Here is a 21,178-nt window from a genome sequence, read left to right as displayed (position 1 = left end):
CATTACACAAGTGATGCATGCTCAACCTACGTACTCGCCGACGACAGACGCCATGAATCGACATAGAAATGGCGTAACCAAGAACAGAAAGACGTCTCTCACTAGCAGCAGCAGCGGTCGAGCGTGGAGAGAAGAGGAGGTTAGTGTTCTCCATGGGCGAAAACGTGCTGCTTCGGAGACACTTGCTTACGTTGCGTCTGTCTCTCTTTCGAAATAGGAAGCGTATCTTATCCAGACCCGAATGCTCAAGACGCCGTACAAGCACATTGCAGCCCATTTGAACAAGACTGAGCTGGCCTGTCGACTGCACTATCACCAGTTATCGCATGGAAGCACCAGGCGCAAGCGCATTGCCTCGTTCTCATCAGGCTCGTCAGAGCCGTCGCCAAGTCAGCCTGCCGCGCCTTCCAGCCCTGTGTGCCGAGGAGCTCGTTCTCTCTCACCACCCATGAGCGGCGGCGGCTTCCTGGGCAAGTCGACACAAGACAGCGACATGCGGCTGCCTCGGATCCTGTCTGCAAAGAGATCGCCGAGACTGCCGGCCATTCTGCCCAAACCGGAAGGAGTCCCATTCTCTCCCGCAATCGGCGAGGCCCTGCCAAGGTGCGCAAGCATCACATCCGAACAATGCATCAACAACACTCTGCCGCCGGTCAAGATGCACCATTTTCAGGGAGGTGCAACCTACCAGCCTTCTGGGCCGCCTCGTTGCCTCGATGGTTCGCGCCTGTCGCCGCCGTCCTCGTCGGTGCACACGCCTGCACAGGTGGATCTGAAGAGGCTTTTCGCCGTGTACGAGAGACACAAGAGAGCGTTTTGGGCCGTGATTGGCGATGAATACGGCATGAATGCATCTCCGGCGGCGCTGGAGCAAGCGTGGAGGTTGGGAGCCTGCGGTCAGTACAGTGACAGCAACCCGATGACGCGCGTTGGTAGCCCTGCCGAGGGCCGGAGAGCCGAGCTTGGTTCAAGAGGTCGGGACAAGACGAGAATAGCTTCCATTTTGGATGACGGCCCAGAGATGCGGCTTCAGCGCTGAGGGACGCCATGAAATGGTTGTAAAAAGCGAACAATGTGCAAGGTTAATGGGATACATAGTAGCAGCAGCAGCAGCAGCGGCGGCGGCGGCAGCAGCGGCAGCACGGGATTCGAAGCAACGCGGGATCCCTGCGCGAGCCCTTCCTAATGTCTTGAATCTTTGTTCTTGTGCATCGTGCCCGTGCTCAGTGGATGCTTACGGTTGAGACAGGGGTGTTGCCTTACTGTGCGAGTGGTTGAAGAGCACCTGTGGGAGATGATGACGGGGATGGGACGTTGATGCGCTCATGCTAGGGTACGAGGATGAATGCGTACGAAGAAGGGCGACATTTATCCGCCATGAGTAAGGGTCTGGTAGGGGAGGGATAAGGCCCGAGTTGGCATGAACATTGGCCGAGGCAGACCACGGGCACAAGGCGTCCAGGACGACCGGACCGTAGCCAGCATCAACAGAATACTCGACGCAGCCAGCAAGCACCAGCAGACGTCCGAAACGCCGCCAGCGACCAACACACGGCACGGGACAGCCGTCACGGGTACGGAGTATAAGCCGCCATGCATGCCGGATATACAGCCTCTAGCCGCACTTGGCGTGGCGTACTTGTGCCATGATGGCCGGGACGGGGACGGGGACGGGGACGGGGATAGGGGAAGGGGAAGGGATAGGGGATAAGGGGGGTTCGGTTCCGAGGTGGTGAAACAGGGATGATGCGTGGCCCAGACAGCCTGCTGTCGCGACTTGGTCTCGGGTATATGTACATACATACATGATATGGAATTACGTTTACAGTAAGCTAGTCGAGACTTATCCCGAAGCGGGGTTGGCATGCTGCAGGGAGGGCGACAGGCGACAGTACGTACGGAGTGCTCGGTATCGGTATCCGGCAGCCAAGACGGATTGGAAGGAAATATGAAAGGAAACGTGACGATGGGCAATGGAGAGCGTGGGGCGGTCAGCGCAGGCCAATGACGGATGACGAATGAATGAGGCGGTGCTGCCCCGCCTTTCACGTACCCCGCTCGAGCTGGGTAAGACGGGGAGGCTGGTGAGCAGAACGAGCCGGGACCGGGATGAGAGGGCCAACGACGGCCATCGACAGTCATCGACAGTCATCTTCGACAGCCATCGACAGTCATCGTCGACAGTCATCTTCGACAGTCATCTTCGACAGTCATCTTCGACAGTCATCTTCGACAGCCATCGACTGCCATCCGCTGCCATCGACAGGCATTGACTGCCATCGACGGCCACCCACTGTCAAACAGTTCTCAGTTCTTTCCTAGTCCGTACTCGTGCTCGGGCCCGGATCTCAATTCCGGCGTCGTTTCGTTCTGGCAGGGAGCAGCTAGCTCACCAGCTCCAGCTACCTCGACCCCTTTCAAGCCTCGTTTGACTCTCCAACAGACAGACAATCCAACCTTGGAAAAAAATCTAAACACAAACCCGTGTTGGATAGTGGAACCCCCGCTTTCACGCCATGGCTGACCTTGAGAAAGACGCCAGTACCGCCACCGTGCCCGTGCCGGGACCTGATGCCAAGTCCTCGCCGGACTATATCCAGTTCGATTGTCTTCCTCCAGGTGGACCGCTGAACCGCTGGTCTGCGGTTCTGACGAGGGAACACGACTTTCCCGGAGCTCAGGTGCGTCCTACGTTTCCCCGCAACGCGGAGCTGGCCGGCACAGCCTTTCCGGGGGCGGGGGGGACGGGGGGAAATCCAGGGCAGGGCAGAGCTGGGATGTTGAGTCCATTGATTTCCCGCTGACACTTGTACCCCGCCCGGTCAAAGGCCATGCTCTACGGAGCCGGAGTCCCCAATGAACAGCTGATGAAGAACGCGCCGCAAGTTGGCATCGCGACCGTGTGGTGGGAGGGTAATCCTTGCAAGTAGGTGACGCTCAAGGAGACGCAATGCCCTGGGTCGTGTTTGTACTCCGTCAAGCAGGATCGAAGCATGCGAAGGGAGAGAGAGAAACTGTGACAAGGAATAAACAGAAAAGAAGAAGAAGGAAAAAAAAAAAAAAAAAAAAAGGGAAAATGACAGAGAAGCACTTGCTGATGCTAGGGCTCTAGTATGCACCGTGGGTGACTCGTACCCGTCATTCTCTGCTTGGCACGGCAACGTGCACCCGGCCTGGTTCCCATCAAGTCCGAGGCTGACGAGAGCCGTTCATGTGCAGTGCTCGAGCTTGGGAAAATTGTCAAGGATTCCGTCCAACGAGAGGGCATGCTTGGCTGGCAGTTCAACACGGTTGGCGTTTCCGATGCCATCACCATGGGCGGCGACGGTACGTACGTGCGTTTCCTTTTGGAACAGTTTTCCGACAAGACGCTGGCCGCACCGCACGCCGAGCCTCCTCCTGCCGAGCCTCCTCCTGCCGAGCCTCCTCCTGCCTCCTTGCCGTTGCTGACAGCAAAGCACCAAAAAGGCATGCGATTCTCCCTCCAGACCAGGGAGCTGATTGCCGACTCGATCGAGACGGTGACGTCGGCGCAACGGCACGACGCCAACATCTCCATCCCCGGGTGCGACAAGAACATGCCCGGCGTGGTCATGGCGGCGGCGCGGCACAACCGGCCCTTCATCATGATCTACGGCGGCACCATCCGCCGGGGCCACTCGGCGCTGCTGGAGCGCCCCGTCAACATCAGCACCTGCTACGAGGCGGCGGGGGCCCACGCCTACGGCCGGCTGCACGCGGCCACGGACGCCGGGCGGCCGGGCCGCGGGCCGGGCGACGTGCTGGCCGACGTTGAGCGGCACGCGTGCCCCGGCGCCGGCGCCTGCGGCGGCATGTACACGGCCAACACCATGGCGACGGCCATCGAGGCCATGGGCCTGACGCTGCCCGGGTCGTCGTCGTACCCGGCGCTGTCGCCCGAGAAGCGGCGCGAGTGCGAGCGCGCCGGCCGGGTGATGCGGACCACCATGGCGCGCGACATCCGCCCGCGCGACCTGCTGACGCGCGCGGCGTTCGAGAACGCCCTGGTGCTGACCATGGTGCTGGGCGGCTCGACCAACGGCGTGCTGCACTTCCTGGCCATGGCGCGCACGGCCGGCGTGCCGCTGACGCTCGACGACGTCCAGCGCGCCAGCGACCGCACCCCCGTGCTGGCCGACCTGGCCCCCGGCGGCCGCTACCTGATGGAGGACCTGTACGAGGTGGGCGGCACCCCCGCCGTGCTCAAGATGCTCATCGCGCGCGGGCTCGTCGACGGCTCCGTCATGACCGTCACGGGCGCCACGCTCGCCGACAACGTGGCCGCCTGGCCGAGCCTCGACCCGGGCCAGCGCGTCATCCGCCCGCTCGCCGACCCCGTCAAGCCCACCGGCCACATCCGCGTGCTGCGCGGCAACCTCGCCCCGGGGGGCGCCGTCGCCAAGGTCTCGGGCCGCGAGGGCCTGCGCTTCGCCGGCGCCGCGCGCGTCTTTGACAGCGAGCGCGAGCTCAACGCCGCGCTGGCGGCGGGCGCCGTGGGCCGCGGCGGCGGCGGCGGCGGCAACCTCGTCGTCGTGGTGCGCTACGAGGGCCCGCGCGGCGGGCCCGGCATGCCCGAGCAGCTGCGGGCGAGCGCGGCCATCATGGGCGCCGGGCTGACCAACGTGGCCCTCGTCACGGACGGGCGGTACAGCGGCGCCTCGCACGGCTTCATTGTCGGCCACGTCGTGCCCGAGGCGGCCGCGGGGGGGCCCATCGCCCTCGTCGCCGACGGCGACGTCGTCACCATTGACGCCGTGGCCAACTCGATCGACGTGGCCGTCTCGGACGAGGAGCTGGCCCGCCGCAGGGCCGCCTGGACGCCGCCCGAGCCGAGGGTCAGGAGGGGCGTGCTGGCCAAGTACGCCCGCCTGGTGGGCGACGCGAGCCACGGAGCCGTCACGGACGACTGGTAGGCCGAGGGCGTCGTCTTGCGGGGGTAGGCGGCGTTGATGGTGGCGACGACGCGTCGCGCTAGATGGCTGGCCTAGGGTAGTTGCCTACCGGGACAAGTGTGTTGTGACTGTTCCGCCTGATGATTCGGTAGTTTGCGTGCCTAGTCAAGTAACTTGATTGCAAGCCATATCTTACGCGCGTTGCGTTTGTTTCGGTGCGTCGGGGAGACACGGGTCGTTGGGTTTCCCCCCCGAGCATGTCGGTCTTTTGCAGACCCGAGGATTTCAGCGCCCGCGGCAGAATCAAGTTTTTTTTCCCCTATTTTCAATCTCGTCGTCTACTCTGGTCCCTGGGCCCCCCCGTGACAAATTACATGTACAAATGCTTCACTGCACGCCTGCTCGCTCGCCCGCCTGCGCCATCTCGTCCCAGGGAAAAGAAGCCCGTCTCGTCTTTGCGGCGCACAAACCACGCAGCCTTGTTTACAGGGGGTAAACAAAGAAGAAGAAAGAGAGAATGACGAAAGAAAGAAAGACAGGATGAAGAAAGAAGAAAGAAGATAAAAGTAGCAAGAAACAAGAAACAAGACAAAGAAACAAAAAGACAAAAAACAACCAAAATACACGCTCAGTCGCCCAGCGGCATGCCCTCCAGCTCGTCTAGCAGCCGGCGCCAATTGTCCGCCAGCATCTCGGCGTACTTGACCCGCTCGCCGGCCCAGTCCTGGTTCCACCGGCTGACGTGGTACTGCGAGCTCTGCAAGGTGACGAGCTCGTCGCGCAGGCACTCCTTGACCAAGACGGAGCGGTTGTGCTGCTGCACGATGGATTCCTTGTCCTGCGGGGCGTGGCGGTGAGCAAGGTGACTGACGAGACGGACACGGAAACAGGCGGGGAAGGAGGGGAAAAACAAGAAATAAGAAAAAGAAAAAAAGAGAGGAAAAAAGAAGAAAAAAGAAAAAAAAAGAGAGACACGAAAAAGACGGAAAAAAAAAAGGGGGGAATAGGAGACGGGAAACAGAGGAAACAGAGGAAACACAGGAAACACAGGAAAAAGAGGAAACAAAAAAAATCGAAATGGCGGGCCAACTCACCTTGATTATCGCCTCGGCCGCCTTTTCAATCTCGCCAGGCTTCACCATGCCCTCCGGCTTGGACCGCAGGCCGGCCAGCTTGGTCTCGTTGGCCTGTATCCTCCTCTCCAGGTACGGAATGTTGTCCCTGTCGAGCTTCTCCCGGCGGTCAAACAGCTCGCGGACGCTGACCAGCGAGTCCCGCTGGCGCTTGAGGTCCTCCAGGACCCCCTCGTCCCACCCGCGGCTCTCGTCCTCCAGCAGGTTCTGGTACGTCCGGAGGTGCTTGCTCATGGCGGCCAGGCCGTCGTTGAGCAGCGGCACCTCGTTCGTGTCGGTGGCGTACGTGTCGGCGGAGCTCTCCGTCAGGGACGTGAGCGACATGGCGATGCGGGCGTGGTCGGCAGCCACCCCGCCCGTCCGCTTGACCAGGCGGTCCATGACGTTGCAGATGTTGATGTAGAGCTCGGCCGAGCGGCGGACGCCGGCCCGCGTCCGCGCGAAGAGATCCTCGAGGGTTGGGGGCAGCGAGGCCTCGAGGCCTGGAGGCAGGACCTTGTCGGCCAGCTCGTCCTGCACCGAGATGGTGGCCTGCTTTCGCCATACCGAGAGTTCCTGGCGCGGGGGGGGAGACGTCAGCACAGCACGAGAGGTGGCACGGTCGGCCTTGAGAAGGAAAGAAGGAAAGAAGAAATAGGGGAGAAAGAACAAGTCGAGAGAGAGAGAGAGAGAGAGAGAGAGAGAGAGAGAGAATCGAAAAAAAAAAGAGAAATCTTGACCAACCGTGGGAACAGTGAGAAACATGACCACCAGCTGCTCCTGACTCAGGATCGGATGCCGCACCAGGGCGTTCAGGAACCTGGCCAGGCCTCGCCGCCTCTTCTCTATAAACGACCCGTCGTTGGAAAAGTGGTTGCCGTTGACGGCGACCCGCTTGGGCGGCAGCAGGGGGAGCGCCCGGAAAGGATATCTCTTGTGCAAGCAGTCGAGCAGCCAGACAAAGTCGCTGTAGCGGCGGATGACTTTGCTTCCCCGCCGTTGACTCGCGACCTCGTAGTTGTGGTGCTGGAACATGAATATGCCCTCCTTGCCGGGCATCAGCGTCACGACGACGTTCTCCTCCACGCTGGAGCCGGTGCGCCCGCTCGTCGGTCGAATCGCTGCTGTTGCGGGAGGACCACTGCCGCCGTCTCCGCCAAACGGGTTTGCCGAGACGGGCGCGGCGTTGCGCGGGTGGCCGTTGAACGCTCCCGTGTTGATGATACTGCTGTTGTTGTTGTTGTTGATGGTGTCGTCGTTGTTGTTGTTGCTGTTGTCTGTTGAAGCATTGGCGGCGGCTGGAAAGTAGCCCGCCCACTCGCCGTGTCCGCCGTTGCCTGATCGGCCGCCAGGAGCCGAGGATGGAACGCGGCTCGCGGAAATGTACTGGCTCAGGCTTTGATCTGCGATGCGGGTGGAGGGCGACGCGTCAAAGCTGCTCTGCCCATGGACCAGGGCAGCATGGCTCTTGTGGTGTCCGTTGAGCTTGGAATGGTCGTGGCCTTTGTGAACGTCGGGGGTGTTCCAAGGGTCGTCTTCGGGATCGTCCATGACCGGCCGTAGCAGCTGGGCAGGCGGCGACGGCGACGGCAACGCCAACGGCGACGGAGGGTTGAGCGCCTGCTGATGCTGCTGATGCTGCTGATGCTGCTGTGCCTGAAGGTCGGCTTGGACTTGGCCAATGCCGGGCGTTTGCGGCGGTTTGGCTGCGAGCTCGGCAACGGGCGGCAGCACTGGCTCGGCGGTGAGGCCCGGAAGCTTGGGCTGAGGGATGTCTAACAAGTTCAGGATAAAACAAAAAAAAAGAAAAAAAAAAAAAGGTTAGATTAGCTGCGTTTCCCCCCCCCCGGCCAGTGTGACGGGGTAGATGGAGCCAATCCGACAGGTCTTATCCCGGGCCATGCGGCTCAGGTTGTCATGCCCCCTTCTGCCATGCACGGTTACCACGGAGGGGAGGAAAATAAAAGGACGGCCGTCTTGTCTTTCCGAGCGAGGCGCTTGCCAAGCTGTGCCATGACGACACGGCTCGGCCGTTTGGATGCAAAACCGGTTCCGTGGTCACAGAAAAGCCAGCGCCATGCCATGATCATAGAGCGGATAAAGAAGACGGAAGAGGGGGAACAAGAGAACAGCGACAACAAAAAAATGAAAGAGAGGAACATCTTACTTTGTCGTCGTTCATCCACGCTGTCAAGGCTTATGATGTCGCCCTCCTGCGCCAACGCCACCAGCGCCAGCAGCACGTTGAACTCGTTGCGGTCCAGCGACACGTCCGCCGCATCCCCAGGCGCGACGAGCGACACGATGCGCGCCTGGGCCTCGGGCCCCAGACGAGCGCTGGCAAACAAGCCGGCAACGTGGTCGGCGGACGCGCGGCCAGAGGCGCCGACGACGGCGTCGAAAATGCCGGCGTAGCTGTCGGGCGCGTCGGACGCGGGCAGCAGGTTGCGGAGCAGCTCGGCGCGGCTCTGCTGCTTCCTCGGGGTCGGCAGGTCCCACGGCGTCGACGAGGAGCCGTCGGGCCGGCTGGCGCTGCCGTCGTCAAACAGGCTGCTGGACGAGGCCCTGTGGGAGGGCGAGTCGTCGAACAAGCCGCCGCCGCCGCGGAATCGGCCTGGTGAGGGCTCGTGTTCCTCGGGGGGGGAGGTGCCGAAGAGCGACATGGTGTGCCGTGCCCTGGCCGATTGTGCGTCGGAGGAGGGAGAGCAGTTCAGTCGGCGGGTTGAGAGTTGATGGGTTGATGGGATGGATGGGTCGAGTGGTTGATGGGGGTCGAGAAGGCGGGAGCGGACGGACGGGCGGACGGGCGGACGGGCGGACGGATGGACAGACAGAGCTGCTGGAGAGCTTGGCGCTACATACAGTAGCTGATACAGTAGCTCATACAGTAGCTGATACAGGAGCTGATACAGGAGCTGATACAGTAGCTCATACAGCAGCTCATACAGCAGCAGCTCATACAGTACTCCTTGGGAGCACTGCACTGCTACGTGGTGGACTTGCGCACGGTACGGCGAGTAAGTATGTACCTCAGGCACCTGCAACCCCGTCACGCTGGGGCCGCTGAACAAGAGGAGGCTGGGCGTGCAAAGCTTGGGGCAGCCCAAGACAGGCAACCGCGGCATTCAAGTCAATTGCTGTGCTGTGCTGTGCCGTGCTGTGCCGTGCTGGGCGAGTGCGACGAGTTCAAGTCAATGCCACTGGTCCCGTCGAGATGCGGCTCACCGAGTCAGTTGGTGGCTGCCCATGTGCCCAGCCCCAGCCCGTCGTCTCTCGGGCAAGACGTCGTCGGGCTGGTGGAAAGTAGAGACCCGTGCATCTGCGTCATGAGGCTTGTGCCGAGTGCCAAGTAGGTACCTATTCAGTACAGAGAACGGAGTAAAGTGCTGAAAAGGCACCGCTGAACGGCACCGCTGAACGGCACCGTTGAAAGGCACCACCATCGTCTTCTTTGTAAGCTCCGGAATCGGACCAGACCCTCGGACCCTTGGCAACCCGCAGTCTCGTCACTTTTCATAAGCCGTACTCTATAGATTCTTGGTATATACACAAAAGTACATGGCTGGATCAATGCGGTCCAAGTACACACGCTCCGTGTCGCTCCGTGTCGCTCTGTCCCGCTCTGTCGCTCTGACCCGCTCCGTGTCGTGTCGCTGTGCTTGTCCAAAAGCAGCCCCCTTCTTCAAGCCCTGCCTTGCCTTGCCGCTCGCTCGCCGGCCACGTCGCCTCCTCACCACAGCGTCTCCTCGGCAACCTTCCTCTCCGCCTTGGCCGCGCTCTTGACCTTGCGCTCCCCGGGCACCCTAAAGTACAGAGACGGCGACTCCCCCGGCGCGAGCTGGTGGCTCAGATACCCCCTGTGCGCCGGGTCCCGGTAGTACTCAATGTCGGCGCGGCTCGTCGGATCGGGCAGCCGGTAGCGGAAAGGCCCCCTCCTCGCCTCCCCCAGCACCCGCTCGACGTGCTCCCCCCCCACGGGGAGGGGCTTGTCCGTGTTGACCGACTCGCCCGTCAGCAGCCGCCGAATCGCCAGCTTGGTGTAGTACCTCGTGAGGACCCTCCCGCCGGCCGCCTCGATGGCCGCAATCGCCCCGGCCGAGGCCCGCGAAACCACCACGTCCACCGGCTGCTTCAGGCACCCCTTCCCGCGCGCGAGCACCTTGACCCCGTCCTTGACGCTGCCCACCAGCCCGCTCTGGATGAGCTCCTTGGGCGTGATCGGCCTCGTCGCGTCCAGCCGTCCCTGGTCGATCCACTGCTGCATCTGGTCGAGGTTCACCTCGGACATTTTGGCGGCGCGGCTGCGCGGCCACGACGACTTGAGCGTCAGCACTTTGCCGGGACGAAAAAAAGAAACCACAAGCAAACAAACAAACAAACAAACAAAAAAAAATTACAGCAAAACATGACATGAATAAAACACACAAACAACCAAAACAAACAACCCCCTTGTGCGAGAATTGACGTCCTCTTCCGCCGTCTTTTGACTCGCGCCACTCACAGGTTCGTGAAGCCCATCCGGCCATGCTTCACCATCAGCGGCGTCTGCCCGCCCTGGAACCAGGCCTTCACTTTCCCGTGCTGCCCCTGGCCCTTGTGGCCGCGTCCCGACGTCTTGCCGTGGCCGGAAGACGGCCCCCGACCGATTCGCTTTTTGGGGTGGAGGGCGCCCTTGTTGTTGGCGAGGTTGCTGAGGATGGATGCTCGGCGGGTTTGCTGTCGCACGCCGAGACCTGCCAGGCACGCCGTCAGCGACTTGACCGACGCGCCGGGCTGGAAGCCGCAGCAAATCATGCTTGGCGCTGAAAGTCGGGCAGCCATGGTGCCGCGGTTCGGTTGTTCAACGACCAAAGATGGATGCCGATGACTTTTGCTGCCGCGGCCTTTCTTTTTCGGGGGGGTGGCAACTTGTTCCCGCAAGACGCGACGGTGCCTGGTGCCTGAGGCCAGGACTTTGTTGCGGGATCCACTTTGGGGCTACGAGCAGCTACATAGTACGGAGTACGGCAAGAAACATTGATCTGCCGTCACAACAAGAAGCTCGAACATCTCCAGTAACGGAATGACTCCAGCAAGATATGCATATGCACCTTTGATTGAGGCTGGTCTTTTTATCAGCATATATATATCCCTGCTCACTACGGAGTACCTCGCTTCAAGTCCTGCCACTGCGGCTACCCAGCCGTATTACAAAAAGACTGCCTGTTCTCAACAACACCGCTCAGCCATCTTGCCGAGAACATTCCAATAATTACATTATAAAAGAAAAAAAAAAAAAAAAAAAAAAAAAAAAAAACCTGCTCGCCAATCCCGACATGTCCAAAAGCTGCAAGTCCTACATCAGCATGGCACGACAACTCGCGTCGCAGGCTTGCAGAGTACAAAAAAGCACAAAATGCATGGCCACCCCCCCATCTCCAAGCGTCGGCAACCGATTGTTCGCCTCCTCATTAATTAAACCTGGCGATGCGGCATGTTAAAAATCAGGCCGTGTCGGTGGAGTCCCCTTAATCCATGACCGAAAAATATGCTTTGCCAGAAAACACCCCCCTCCCTCCCGCCGCAACTTTGCGCGCTGTGAATGTAGAAAAGCAAAACGCCGTCTCGTCGTTAACTCTTTTGGTAATCTTCTCCCAAACTGATGCCTGCGGTTGTTGGCACGTTGCCAGCCCTCCCTCCGTGGGTAGCGTGGGTGGCGTATCACGGACAACAGCTGCCGTCCACGCACTTCCGTTAGGAATTGGAGTTGCCCGCCGACCGGTTCCTCTCCTCTGCGTGTGCGAGGGACACGTGGTGGTGCAGCAAAGCGACCCGTCCATCGGGTCGGTGCGGTATAACAATCAAGTATCCGTAAGAAGCGGCCGAGAATCACCCCAGCTCTTCAATTAAGGGGCCCATCCGCCGGCAACATCTACCCACTCAGGCAGGCAGGAACCTTCCTTCCCTTCGACGTCAACAATATCGGTATCGCAGCGACATCGACATCCGACGCCGTTCTCCTTCACCTCGTCCCAGTTCTCCCAGTACTTGTCCTCTTCTATTCGCTTTTTCTCGTCTAGCGTCGTCATCTCCAGGTAAGGCGTACGGGGTAGCTGCCGAGACGGCGCATTACCGGGACAATGCTGAATGGTGGTGTGCCGGTAGCCGACATCACGGAAGTAATGGATGTCCTTCACCCCCAGGAGGGCTCCAGCAGCGAGGGAATGGATGGGAGCGTCTCCCCACTAGGAGCAAACATTAGTTATAAAAAGAAAAAAAAAAGGTAAAATCATACAAAAAAGAAATCAAAAGCAGGAGGTTCAGGAAATAGCTCGTACTCGTTCCATCCAGAACCCGCCGCTGCGGTCCATCATTTCGAAAAAGTCGTTGTACTCCTTGCTCCGGAACCAGCTGAGTTTTGCGATTTCAAAATTCGACCAAAAGTGACACATGTTGTACTTTTCGCCCTCCATTTCTTCAGGATCAATCTTGGGAGGGGCGTTGTTGGCTGGATCATTTTGCAAAACTTCGTCCGGAAGCTGGTCCTTGTTCTTCTCCACGGCCGCGTCTTTGGGCTCCACAAACATTTCCCACAGACCCTGAGAGGTGAGGTTATTAAGTCTTTTATAGGCCGAAGCGTAGCGGAAGATGTTGGGCACCGTCTCCCGGAGCTCCTTGACAGCAATTGTGAAACCATATGTCTTGTTGTGCTCGATCATCTTTAGGAATGGATCGCTAGTTTCATGGGTCAGCTGCTGCGCGTCTTGGTGGTGGCTGGGCGGTAAATCCCTTACTATGTGATGTCGCAAAAGTAAGTAATCTCGGGCTCAACTCGCCAGTACCACTCGTACTTGAGCAGAAGTGGGTGATTGTAGAAGAAACTGCGACAAACGTCAGCACCGCCCGTGATCACTTGCCGGTCAGGACTAGCCCGCATACCCCGAGTAAAATCTACACATGAAATGATAGCTTTCCAGCCCCCCGTACATGACGGCAGCATCACCTTGCTTGGCAATGCCTTCCTTGGCAACCTTGTGGTCAACCCAGTCGGGAAACCCCCACATGTCGGGACCAACTCGGCCAAACTCGACTTTACCAGATGTATGGTTGCGAACGGTGTCCTTGAAGTTGTCGTCGAATTCGGCGTCGTTTAAGAAGACATAAGGATAGTGGTACCATCTGTTGAAATGGCGTTCTACAGACTTGATAGACTGTATGACACCCTCCAATTCCTTGTTTCTCGCCAGGACCACCAAGGTAGCGTTGGCACGGGGTTTACTGGTATCGGGTTCTAAGCAGCCAGTTACGAATACTTTGTCATGCTTCTCGCTGATTTTCCTGTCACATAGACATCCCTCGGTCAGTTACGCGGCCACAACGGTGGACGGGGAGGGATTTCCTTTTTATAAACATTTTGCTTTCTTTTTTTTTTTTTTCCCGGGCATAATCTTACCTGATGGCGGGAGGCGCACCAGCAGGCACTGATACCCTGCCAGAAGAGCTGGGGTGTTGAACAAACAAAACCAGGATAAGGATGACGACGAGTAAAGGGAAGACAAGAACGACCCCCAGCGGCACGGACACGGTAGAGTTGCCTCGTAACCGCAATGGCCTGCGAAAAAAGGCCAACCGCGATATCAGGCTATTTCGCTTTGTGACCCCCGCTTTCGCGTCGTGAGCTGGAAGCCGTAGTTTTGACGTGGAGGGGACCATTCCCTTTGCTCTCCGGATCAGATCCATTATCGAGGTTGAACTGCCCACCGGGGCAGGGTGCGCAATTGTTGGCAGCGACGATCCTAGTCTCACCCTGTTTCACCGAATACGTGCCCCAACGTGACGGAATTTTCGCAGGAGAGCTTTGATCAAGAAAGGGGGGGGGCGGAAGGGGGGGGGAGAAAGCCCGTTTTCCTTCCGGTGGTGGGTGTTGTGGTGGAACGAATCCAACAGGGCATGCGCGAGGCGATTTTGTCGACTCCTGGGCCAAGCAGGCAAGGCAGCCTCTTCCAGTCTCGTTTCGTTGCCAAGTCTGGAAGAAAAGAAAGAAGGCTTTATATCGCAGGTGAACGAGTGACAGGTGCTAGTCGCCGCCAGCAGCCAATGGCCAACGGGTCGTGGGGGAAGGGGTTCGGAATCGCCCTTTGCGAATGACCCAACGCGTCAAACGGGCACCAGCAGGTCGGAGAGGAGCAGCGTGCGCGTGCAGTCAAGGCCTCGATGCACATTGATGGTTATCAATGCACAAACACGTTGCGTCGCAAGGTCGAGACGGAGGGAGCGGCCGTCGCCAAGGAGGAGGAGAATGTTGGACGGAGCCTCTGATGTTGGGACGAGAGAGGAAAGTAAAGCAAAAAAAAAGAAAAAAAAAAAAAAAGGCAGCTGTCTGGCTCATGCATGCATCCAACCAAGCAAGAGGTCGGATAGCGTCTCATTGGACGACCTCCTGACTTTTTTTGCGACACGGGCACCGCCCTTTGAGGGTGCCCGCGGCCCACTGTCTGCTGCCTGCTGCCCGCTGCCCGCTGCCCGCTGCCCGCTGCCAACATACATACCAGCCCAAAAGCCAACCAAAGCCAGCCAACCAAAGCCAACCAGGGGCGGCTGTGGGAGGGTCCAGACTCCAGAATGCCCAGGTAGGTGCCTGCAAAAAGCCGGGGATTCGGCAGGTGGTCAGCGACCCAGGTCAGAGTACGGAGTACTCCGTAGTTGACATTGGTGTGTACCGAGTATGCACGCGCCCACGAACCATAACCACAGCCTAATCTTATCCCCGGGCTTGTCGGATGTTTGATGCTTTGTACTGTGGCGGATCATTCCCATTCCCATATCCGAGACGGATCCGTATCGATTCGCGCGCGACTCTTGCTTCCGTCACTTACCATGTCGATGAGCGGGCTGTCAAAACCCCAAAATATGCGTCTTTGACAGCGAATATAAGTAGCGAGCATTCCCGAGCGATGTAACCCCAGGACCGTTTCCTTTCTCTCTTTCTTTCTTTCTTTCCTCAATTCTTTCCTGGCCATTGCATGCAGCCAACCAGCATCGACGTCGGTCTGTCCGTCCGCCTCCCCCCCCCCCCCCAGAAAATCCCGTCCGGTTCGCCTGCGCCACGATGCCCGAAAAGATCACCTCCAAGAATCTCTCCTACCGCTCATCTCTGCCCCCGTTTCTGGCACGGCTTCACGCCCAGGCGGGGACTGCATCCGGTCCCGATCCCGTATTGGCAGCGCAGAGGAGATCGGCAAAGAAGCGCTCGTCGAGCGAGGAAGCTGAAGATGCGCCCCTGGTCGTTGACGAGCATGGGAACAGCGTGGACGTTCGGCTGGACCACGACGACGGCGCGGCCGAGGAAACGCACCCCGAGGAAGCAGCCGCACGAGTGCAGGACCACGGCGCTAAACCAAGCGACGAGTCGGAGAAGCCCGGCGCCCAACCCAAGTCATCTATCGGGGCGAGAAAGCGCAGGATTGGCAGAGTCGTCGGCACGGATGTTGCCGACTCCCCCCTCGGTAGCGGGCGAGGGGAGAAGGCGACGACGGGGGAGACAGACGCGGCGGCCGATAAAAAGGTCAAGAGGAAGGCTAAAAAGATCAAGCTGAGCTTCTGTGAGGATGAGGCCTGAACAGCGGCAGGCCATGACGAGCCAGGGTCTGCTTATGTCGAATCGAGCAGGACGAGCTGGCGTCTTGAGCTGGCGTGCACGGCGATGCTGGCACCAAGAAAAGGGCCGCCTTTTGGCCCATTGGGTGCTGCATGCAAGTTTCCTCCTAGTGTCGTTGTCGCTTCAATGAGCCGAGAACCGCCCAGAGCGAGTTACACTGGATGCGTAACAGCCAGTCTGTGTCACCACAAACAATTGCCATTCAGATGCTTGAGAGGCGGAGGACACCACAGCGTAGTTCAAGGAATGGCTTTCGCTGTGGCAAGACCTCAGAGCCGGACAGGAGGAGGAGTGGAAGCGCGCCATTGGGGATAGTAAACGACTCCCTTGAGCAAGTCTGCTCTGACGCAAATTGGACCGACGTCCCATCAGGCCGCAGAATATACGTCCGACATTTGCAAGTCAATAAATGAAATTGGCTTCACTTTAACGTAAACAACCGCTGCTCCTCTGCATGTGGAATAATTTGTCATCTCTCCCCCTGCCCATCAACCGCACTATACTAGGCCCTTTGTACATGTTCCCCAAGCCCTGCCCCAATCCAATTGTACAAGTTACAGAATGCGTTCCTTCATCGGTATCGGTACTCGGGCTTGATAAAGTCGGCAAAGGTCTTGGGCTCCTCGAATTCGGGGCCATGGTGGTGGTGGTGGTGGTCATCTTCAGGACCAACGTAGTTCATCTTGTAGACGCTGCCGCATTCGGGGCATCGCTCGATTGGGCGCTCCTTGGAAAGCTACATGCAATCGAATCGCGTCAGCTCAAGACCATGTTCCCTCTGTACTGGTTGAATGGCATCCCAGACGAGCAAATGGGTACTGACACCGAGCCAAGTGACAATGTGAGAGTCGGCAGGCGAGCCGGTGCAACCAGCAAGCTGCTCGTCACCCGCAGAGCGAACGAGTATGGGGTCCTCCATCGTTCCCTTGCGGCTGGCATCGAGAGGCCGCATGTCGAAAATATCAACACCCTCCATCTTGCCGAGGATTTCCAGACGCTCCAAGCCGGTAGCTTGCTCGAGATCGGTGGGAACGGTTCCGGGCTTGGCTCCAGGGCCGTACAAATCGTCCTCGGACCTGATCTCTGGAGGGAAGAAAAAGACACAAGAGTTAGCAGATTTTCAAATAATCTGCTTCAAATGACCGCCCGCACGGTCTCAATCGCCGGTTGGATTCCTTTCCCCTAGCCGGCGTGGCTGAATTCATCGACAGCACCAAAGGGGAAAACGACGCACCGCTCAAGACCTTGTAGTCTCCCACCTCCTTCCGGACGGTACCAGCGAGCGCGGCAGCTTGTTCGTTGGGCGTGGAAGGGCCCTTGGCAGCTTGAACTGTGACCAATACTTCATCAGACGGGCAAAACGAGCACCCAAGAACGACACGGCTGTTGGGGAGGGGGCTGCTGCTTCGGAAGCAGGGAATTTTGCGTACGGCGGATGAAGGAAGTCGAGAAAGAGCGCGCGACCCCAGGAGAAACCGCTGCGCGGCGGGCCGCAGCAATGGCTGAGCGTTGCAGAAACATGTTTGTCCTTGTCGATGCAGACGGTGCGGGCGAGGTTCGCAATTCAATTGAAGGTTTGATTCCAACTGACTAGAGGTGTATTTTCCTCCAGATGGCATTGAATGAACGAAGGGCCCCGTCCTGGCGGCTCGGTGGTCCACTCCATCACGTGATGGAAGACTGGGACGACGTTCTTCGAGCCGTGGTTCAACTCTGGCTAGGAGTTGACCACGACATGATGTGATGGATTCACTCTTGAAAAGCCATTGGCAGGGGAGGATGAAGCCTGATTAAGTGTAGTTGGCTAGCCATCTTACGTTTTCTGTTCGCGCTAGATGTTTTCATGAAATCAAATGCAGCATCACCTTGAACAAGCACCGATGCACTTCCAAACCTCTTGGCCAATAAGTTCCCAAGGGCCCGATATGGGGCGATCCTGCCCAGCTTGCGTAACAAGACTCAAACTACTTTTCTACAGAGTAATCACGACACGAGCCCTCCCGTTTGTCTTCCTTCTTGACGAGCTCTAAAGCAGAAACGCCTTGGTAGCCTTCAGCTCCTGCAGCTCTCTACCGAAACACACGACTCTAGCCCTCACCTTCAACTTCCTTCTTGAGAGCTCTAAAAGCATTGACGCCCTGATAGCCCTCAGTCTTTGCAGCCAGTTGACGACGACGTTCCCCGCGAGCTTCATCTCTTGCCAGGGTACCCAGAGGTCTCGTTGCATCTGCGGATGGCTGACGGTAGAGTGCTCTAGCCAGTCGACGAAGCCGTTCCCTCCGAGCTTCGCCCATAGCCGAGTTCTCCAAAAGACTCGTTGTATCTGCCGCTTGCCGACGGTTCCAAAGTGGGTTTTCTCGTAAAGTCTGCGTAGCCAGTCGGTGGAGACGATCCCTCCGAGCTTCATCTCTTGCCGACATCTCCAAGGGCCTCGCTGTATCTGCGGCTGGTTGGCGGTTCTGAGTTGGCGTGTTTCGGTTAGGCTGCGTAGCCGTTTTCACCTTTCGGCCGTAATTTTTGTATCTGTTAAGCGAACCCTGATACTTTGCCGAGAGAAGAACGGCCTCTCGCATGATTAGATCGTCGGAGTTGTCCTCGAATATCTTGAATATCAGGCTTCGAACAATGTCCTTTGCACTTCCAAACCCCCCTAGCCTTTCCCTTATTGCGATGCTGATCCTCCACCGGATAAAGTCCCAGCAATCCATGGCCATGATTCCGTGCTTGTTTAGTACTGCGAGGCCGGATATCTTGCACGCCAGTTTGTACATGAGGTCCATATCACACAGACCTTGGGGCGGCATGTGCTGCTTGGAAACAAGCTGGTTCGGGTGGTACCGGGACTGTCCACCAAAAATCTGCCTGATCTTCCTGTGCTTTGACACGTTGTCCAAATACAGCTTTGCTTTTGCTCGTACATCCGTATTTGAAGGATCGAGGCGTTTCAAGGCCATGTAACGACTCTTAAGGGCGACTGTTTCCTCTTCCAGTGCGATAAAGGCGTCCAAAGACGTCCAATTCCGGTCCCAGTAGGGGGAACTCTCGGTGATCTTGTTCGTTGGCGTTCCCCGCAAGGAATCCGGCAGGAGGTACAAGGTTTCGTCGGCATTGCACTTGTAGGCCTTCTCATACGGCGTCTGCAGCGCCTTCTCAAAACCAGGAACAGTCGGTTCGAAACCAGGAGGCATCATCACTGTCGTATAAACTGTGTTCCGCGGTTGAAGTCGAGCGACTTGTCCATTATTCCGAGAAGGATATGCCATTGCAAAGGTCAGTCATCCGGGATTTACTTCGTCCTGCTTTGCTTTACTCTGCCTCCCCTTTTTTTTCTTCTTCTTTTTATGCAACACGATCAGTCGTAGCGCGCAAAAGAGTGATTTGGTCATTGGTGGTAACGCGTCGTGACAGCTGCCAGCAGTGCCAGCTTAGTCAGTCTCGACAAGCACCTAGCCCCAGCCCTGATTTGCTGGAAAGCTATAGAGACTTGGGGAGTAACCGCATCTGCTAACAAGCTGGTGCCTTCATGTTAGCAGGCACATATTTATTGACCTAAAGCTCAACGCTCTGTAGGCCTACGGTTACCGAGGTACTTGGTTCAGTCTTGATTTGATTGAGGATAACCCGCGGACTCGTTAGGCTCAGACTGGGCTCAGATGAGGCTCAGATTAGCGCCTCGCGTCTACGACTGATATCCTTTGTTGGCACACGCATATTTTTTTTTTTTGCTTCAAAGCTTGACTTGCTTCACTTGCATGGGCTCCCGCGCTGGCACAAGCATCCCGTCCTGATATGCACTCGCAACGTGCTTGCCGCGCGGGCTCCAGATTTTGCTCTCCATCATGCATCTTCCCGCGCTGACTCGCGGCCAGTTAATCTCCTGGATCCACCATCCCTCGCCGTCCATCACAGCCTCGTCCGCGTTTGTGTGCACGTAGAATGAGTAGCTTAGACTGGCTGCCATGCCCATGTTGAACCCGTAGCCCAAGTGGTTGCCAAGCATAATCAGCCCGTTGCGATCCGCCTCGAAAGCGTGGCACGCAATGTGTCCGTTGACGTCGTCCTGCGGAATCGGTTTCAAGGGTCGGTATAGCATGAGTTGTCGACGATCTGGTATCTCCTTGTCTTGGTTGTATGTCGACATGTCCACCTTGTACATGTCTAGCATGGGGAAAGCTCCGTGGCCAGCGCCTGGGAATAGGGCGGTAATCGCGTCGATGTCTGACTGGGGCGCAGCCTCCCACTCGTCAGGAGCTCGTTGGGACAGGATGTCGGCGTATCGCTCCTGAGCAGAGTCGGAGGACTGCACGTCGTCGGGGCCCTGCGTCGGGCGTTTAAGGGTGGTGATGCAGCTGAAGCAGACATCGTTCAGGGGCCGCTCGGCATCCGAGCGGGGAAAGGGCCCAGCAGGATTGGACGACGGCTGCTTGGGTTGACGGACGTTTACTTGACGGCCGAAAAAGGTGCGGGCAGAGACGAGGTTGGAAACGTCAAAGACAAAGGGGCGATCGCCAAACCCAGGAATCGCGAAGACGCCTTGTATTGACTGTGAGCCACACAAGTTAGCGACGACGAGTTTACCGACGAGCGAAGCAGCACGCCTTGCTCTGCGCGCACGTCGGTTTGCAACGCGGACTTACGTGGATGCCTGGCTTGGGCTTGACGACCCCTGTGGCAACAGCTTGTTGGTTGTCTTCCTCCTCAACGGCCCTGGAAGCAGCCAAGGCCGCTTGGGCGTATACACATCCGCCGAACACGCCGAGCCCGCTATGCCGAGGTCGCTGGCCTTTGATATTTTGGAAGAGAGCGTCCCATGGCAGCTCCTTGCCTGGCATCCACGCAGGTTGACGGCTCATGAAGCGTTTGATGCCCGGCCCGGGCTTGCAGCCTTCATCGGGGATGGGGACAAGCTCCATGAATTCTTGGAACCCCATTCGCGGCCATTCTCGATAGGCGGCAATGGCTCTCTCCTGGGCATCGGCGAGGCTCTCTTTGAACTCGAGCATGGTGTGCCGGTGTTGAAGAAGTAGATGGCAGAGACGGTTAGACTAGGCGTGAGAATGCTAGAGCCATGATACTGCCAGAAGTGCCAGGAAGCGTATCCTCATCTGGCCCTTATTTTGAGGGTAATCTGTCTCGAGGAGGATGCACGGATTCGGGGATTCCCAAGTTCCAACGGCATAACATAAAAAATGCGAGTCTTGTTTCCTACAGCATTCCTGCCTCCAAGTAAGCAGTACCAAGTAGAAGTTGACCAGTTTTGAAATCTCTTGGCGTCGCATCATCCTTGTACACCTCGGTAAAACAGGCTGGGACCTGTAGACTGCGGTCCCACTGGATCCCCAAACCTTTCGTATTTGGACCAGTGTTTAAGCCAATGGAATTCATTCTCGTCCCTGTAGGGCACATAGGCCGCTATGAGGCGTTTCCCGCTTATTTTGGCCGCTGGCTTGAAAGTATCAATAGGCTGTTTCATTTGGCAGGCATTGGCCCTTGCGACGTCACTTATTGGCTCTATT

At 58.0% G+C, this 21,178-nt stretch overlaps 10 protein-coding genes across 10 annotated transcripts; 4 read left to right on the top strand and 6 right to left on the bottom strand.

Moving 5' to 3' along the window:
- Window positions 1-52: 52 nt before the first annotated feature.
- UV8b_07823 (uncharacterized protein) lies at window positions 53-1,039 on the top strand (the record flags this gene model as incomplete). The annotated part of the gene is made up of 2 exons (XM_043145320.1): window positions 53-139; window positions 218-1,039. The coding sequence occupies 2 exons, from the start codon at window positions 53-55 to the stop codon at window positions 1,037-1,039; spliced, it is 909 nt and encodes a 302-aa protein (XP_043001255.1).
- A 979-nt stretch (window positions 1,040-2,018) lies between these two features.
- Window positions 2,019-2,273, top strand: UV8b_07822 (uncharacterized protein; the record flags this gene model as incomplete). The annotated part of the gene is made up of 1 exon (XM_043145319.1): window positions 2,019-2,273. One exon carries the CDS (start codon window positions 2,019-2,021, stop codon window positions 2,271-2,273), a length of 255 nt encoding a protein of 84 aa, XP_043001254.1.
- Window positions 2,274-2,516: 243 nt separating this feature from the next.
- UV8b_07821 (uncharacterized protein) lies at window positions 2,517-4,934 on the top strand (the record flags this gene model as incomplete). Its single annotated transcript, XM_043145318.1, has 5 exons — window positions 2,517-2,681; window positions 2,829-2,926; window positions 3,113-3,120; window positions 3,220-3,327; window positions 3,469-4,934. 5 exons carry the CDS (start codon window positions 2,517-2,519, stop codon window positions 4,932-4,934), a joined length of 1,845 nt encoding a protein of 614 aa, XP_043001253.1.
- Window positions 4,935-5,541: 607 nt separating this feature from the next.
- Window positions 5,542-8,688, bottom strand: UV8b_07820 (uncharacterized protein; the record flags this gene model as incomplete). The annotated part of the gene is made up of 4 exons (XM_043145317.1): window positions 5,542-5,751; window positions 6,008-6,601; window positions 6,770-7,800; window positions 8,193-8,688. The coding sequence occupies 4 exons, from the start codon at window positions 8,686-8,688 to the stop codon at window positions 5,542-5,544; spliced, it is 2,331 nt and encodes a 776-aa protein (XP_043001252.1).
- Window positions 8,689-9,755: 1,067 nt separating this feature from the next.
- UV8b_07819 (uncharacterized protein) lies at window positions 9,756-10,846 on the bottom strand (the record flags this gene model as incomplete). Its single annotated transcript, XM_043145316.1, has 2 exons — window positions 9,756-10,326; window positions 10,527-10,846. 2 exons carry the CDS (start codon window positions 10,844-10,846, stop codon window positions 9,756-9,758), a joined length of 891 nt encoding a protein of 296 aa, XP_043001251.1.
- A 1,064-nt stretch (window positions 10,847-11,910) lies between these two features.
- On the bottom strand, window positions 11,911-13,744 carry UV8b_07818 (uncharacterized protein; the record flags this gene model as incomplete). Its single annotated transcript, XM_043145315.1, has 5 exons — window positions 11,911-12,249; window positions 12,343-12,739; window positions 12,799-12,885; window positions 12,944-13,342; window positions 13,458-13,744. The coding sequence occupies 5 exons, from the start codon at window positions 13,742-13,744 to the stop codon at window positions 11,911-11,913; spliced, it is 1,509 nt and encodes a 502-aa protein (XP_043001250.1).
- A 1,369-nt stretch (window positions 13,745-15,113) lies between these two features.
- Window positions 15,114-15,623, top strand: UV8b_07817 (uncharacterized protein; the record flags this gene model as incomplete). Its single annotated transcript, XM_043145314.1, has 1 exon — window positions 15,114-15,623. One exon carries the CDS (start codon window positions 15,114-15,116, stop codon window positions 15,621-15,623), a length of 510 nt encoding a protein of 169 aa, XP_043001249.1.
- A 610-nt stretch (window positions 15,624-16,233) lies between these two features.
- Window positions 16,234-17,183, bottom strand: UV8b_07816 (uncharacterized protein; the record flags this gene model as incomplete). Its single annotated transcript, XM_043145313.1, has 4 exons — window positions 16,234-16,398; window positions 16,486-16,745; window positions 16,897-16,992; window positions 17,093-17,183. 4 exons carry the CDS (start codon window positions 17,181-17,183, stop codon window positions 16,234-16,236), a joined length of 612 nt encoding a protein of 203 aa, XP_043001248.1.
- Window positions 17,184-17,626: 443 nt separating this feature from the next.
- On the bottom strand, window positions 17,627-18,853 carry UV8b_07815 (uncharacterized protein; the record flags this gene model as incomplete). The annotated part of the gene is made up of 2 exons (XM_043145312.1): window positions 17,627-17,688; window positions 17,761-18,853. The coding sequence occupies 2 exons, from the start codon at window positions 18,851-18,853 to the stop codon at window positions 17,627-17,629; spliced, it is 1,155 nt and encodes a 384-aa protein (XP_043001247.1).
- A 536-nt stretch (window positions 18,854-19,389) lies between these two features.
- UV8b_07814 (uncharacterized protein) lies at window positions 19,390-20,665 on the bottom strand (the record flags this gene model as incomplete). Its single annotated transcript, XM_043145311.1, has 2 exons — window positions 19,390-20,205; window positions 20,300-20,665. The coding sequence occupies 2 exons, from the start codon at window positions 20,663-20,665 to the stop codon at window positions 19,390-19,392; spliced, it is 1,182 nt and encodes a 393-aa protein (XP_043001246.1).
- Between the last annotated feature and the right edge of the window lie 513 nt (window positions 20,666-21,178).

Source organism: Ustilaginoidea virens, chromosome 7 (assembly GCF_000687475.1).
Source record: "Ustilaginoidea virens chromosome 7, complete sequence".
In the NCBI taxonomy this organism is placed as follows: domain Eukaryota; kingdom Fungi; phylum Ascomycota; class Sordariomycetes; order Hypocreales; family Clavicipitaceae; genus Ustilaginoidea; species Ustilaginoidea virens.
Note: the sequence above shows the minus strand (reverse complement) of the source record. Positions and strands in the feature narration are given on the sequence as shown.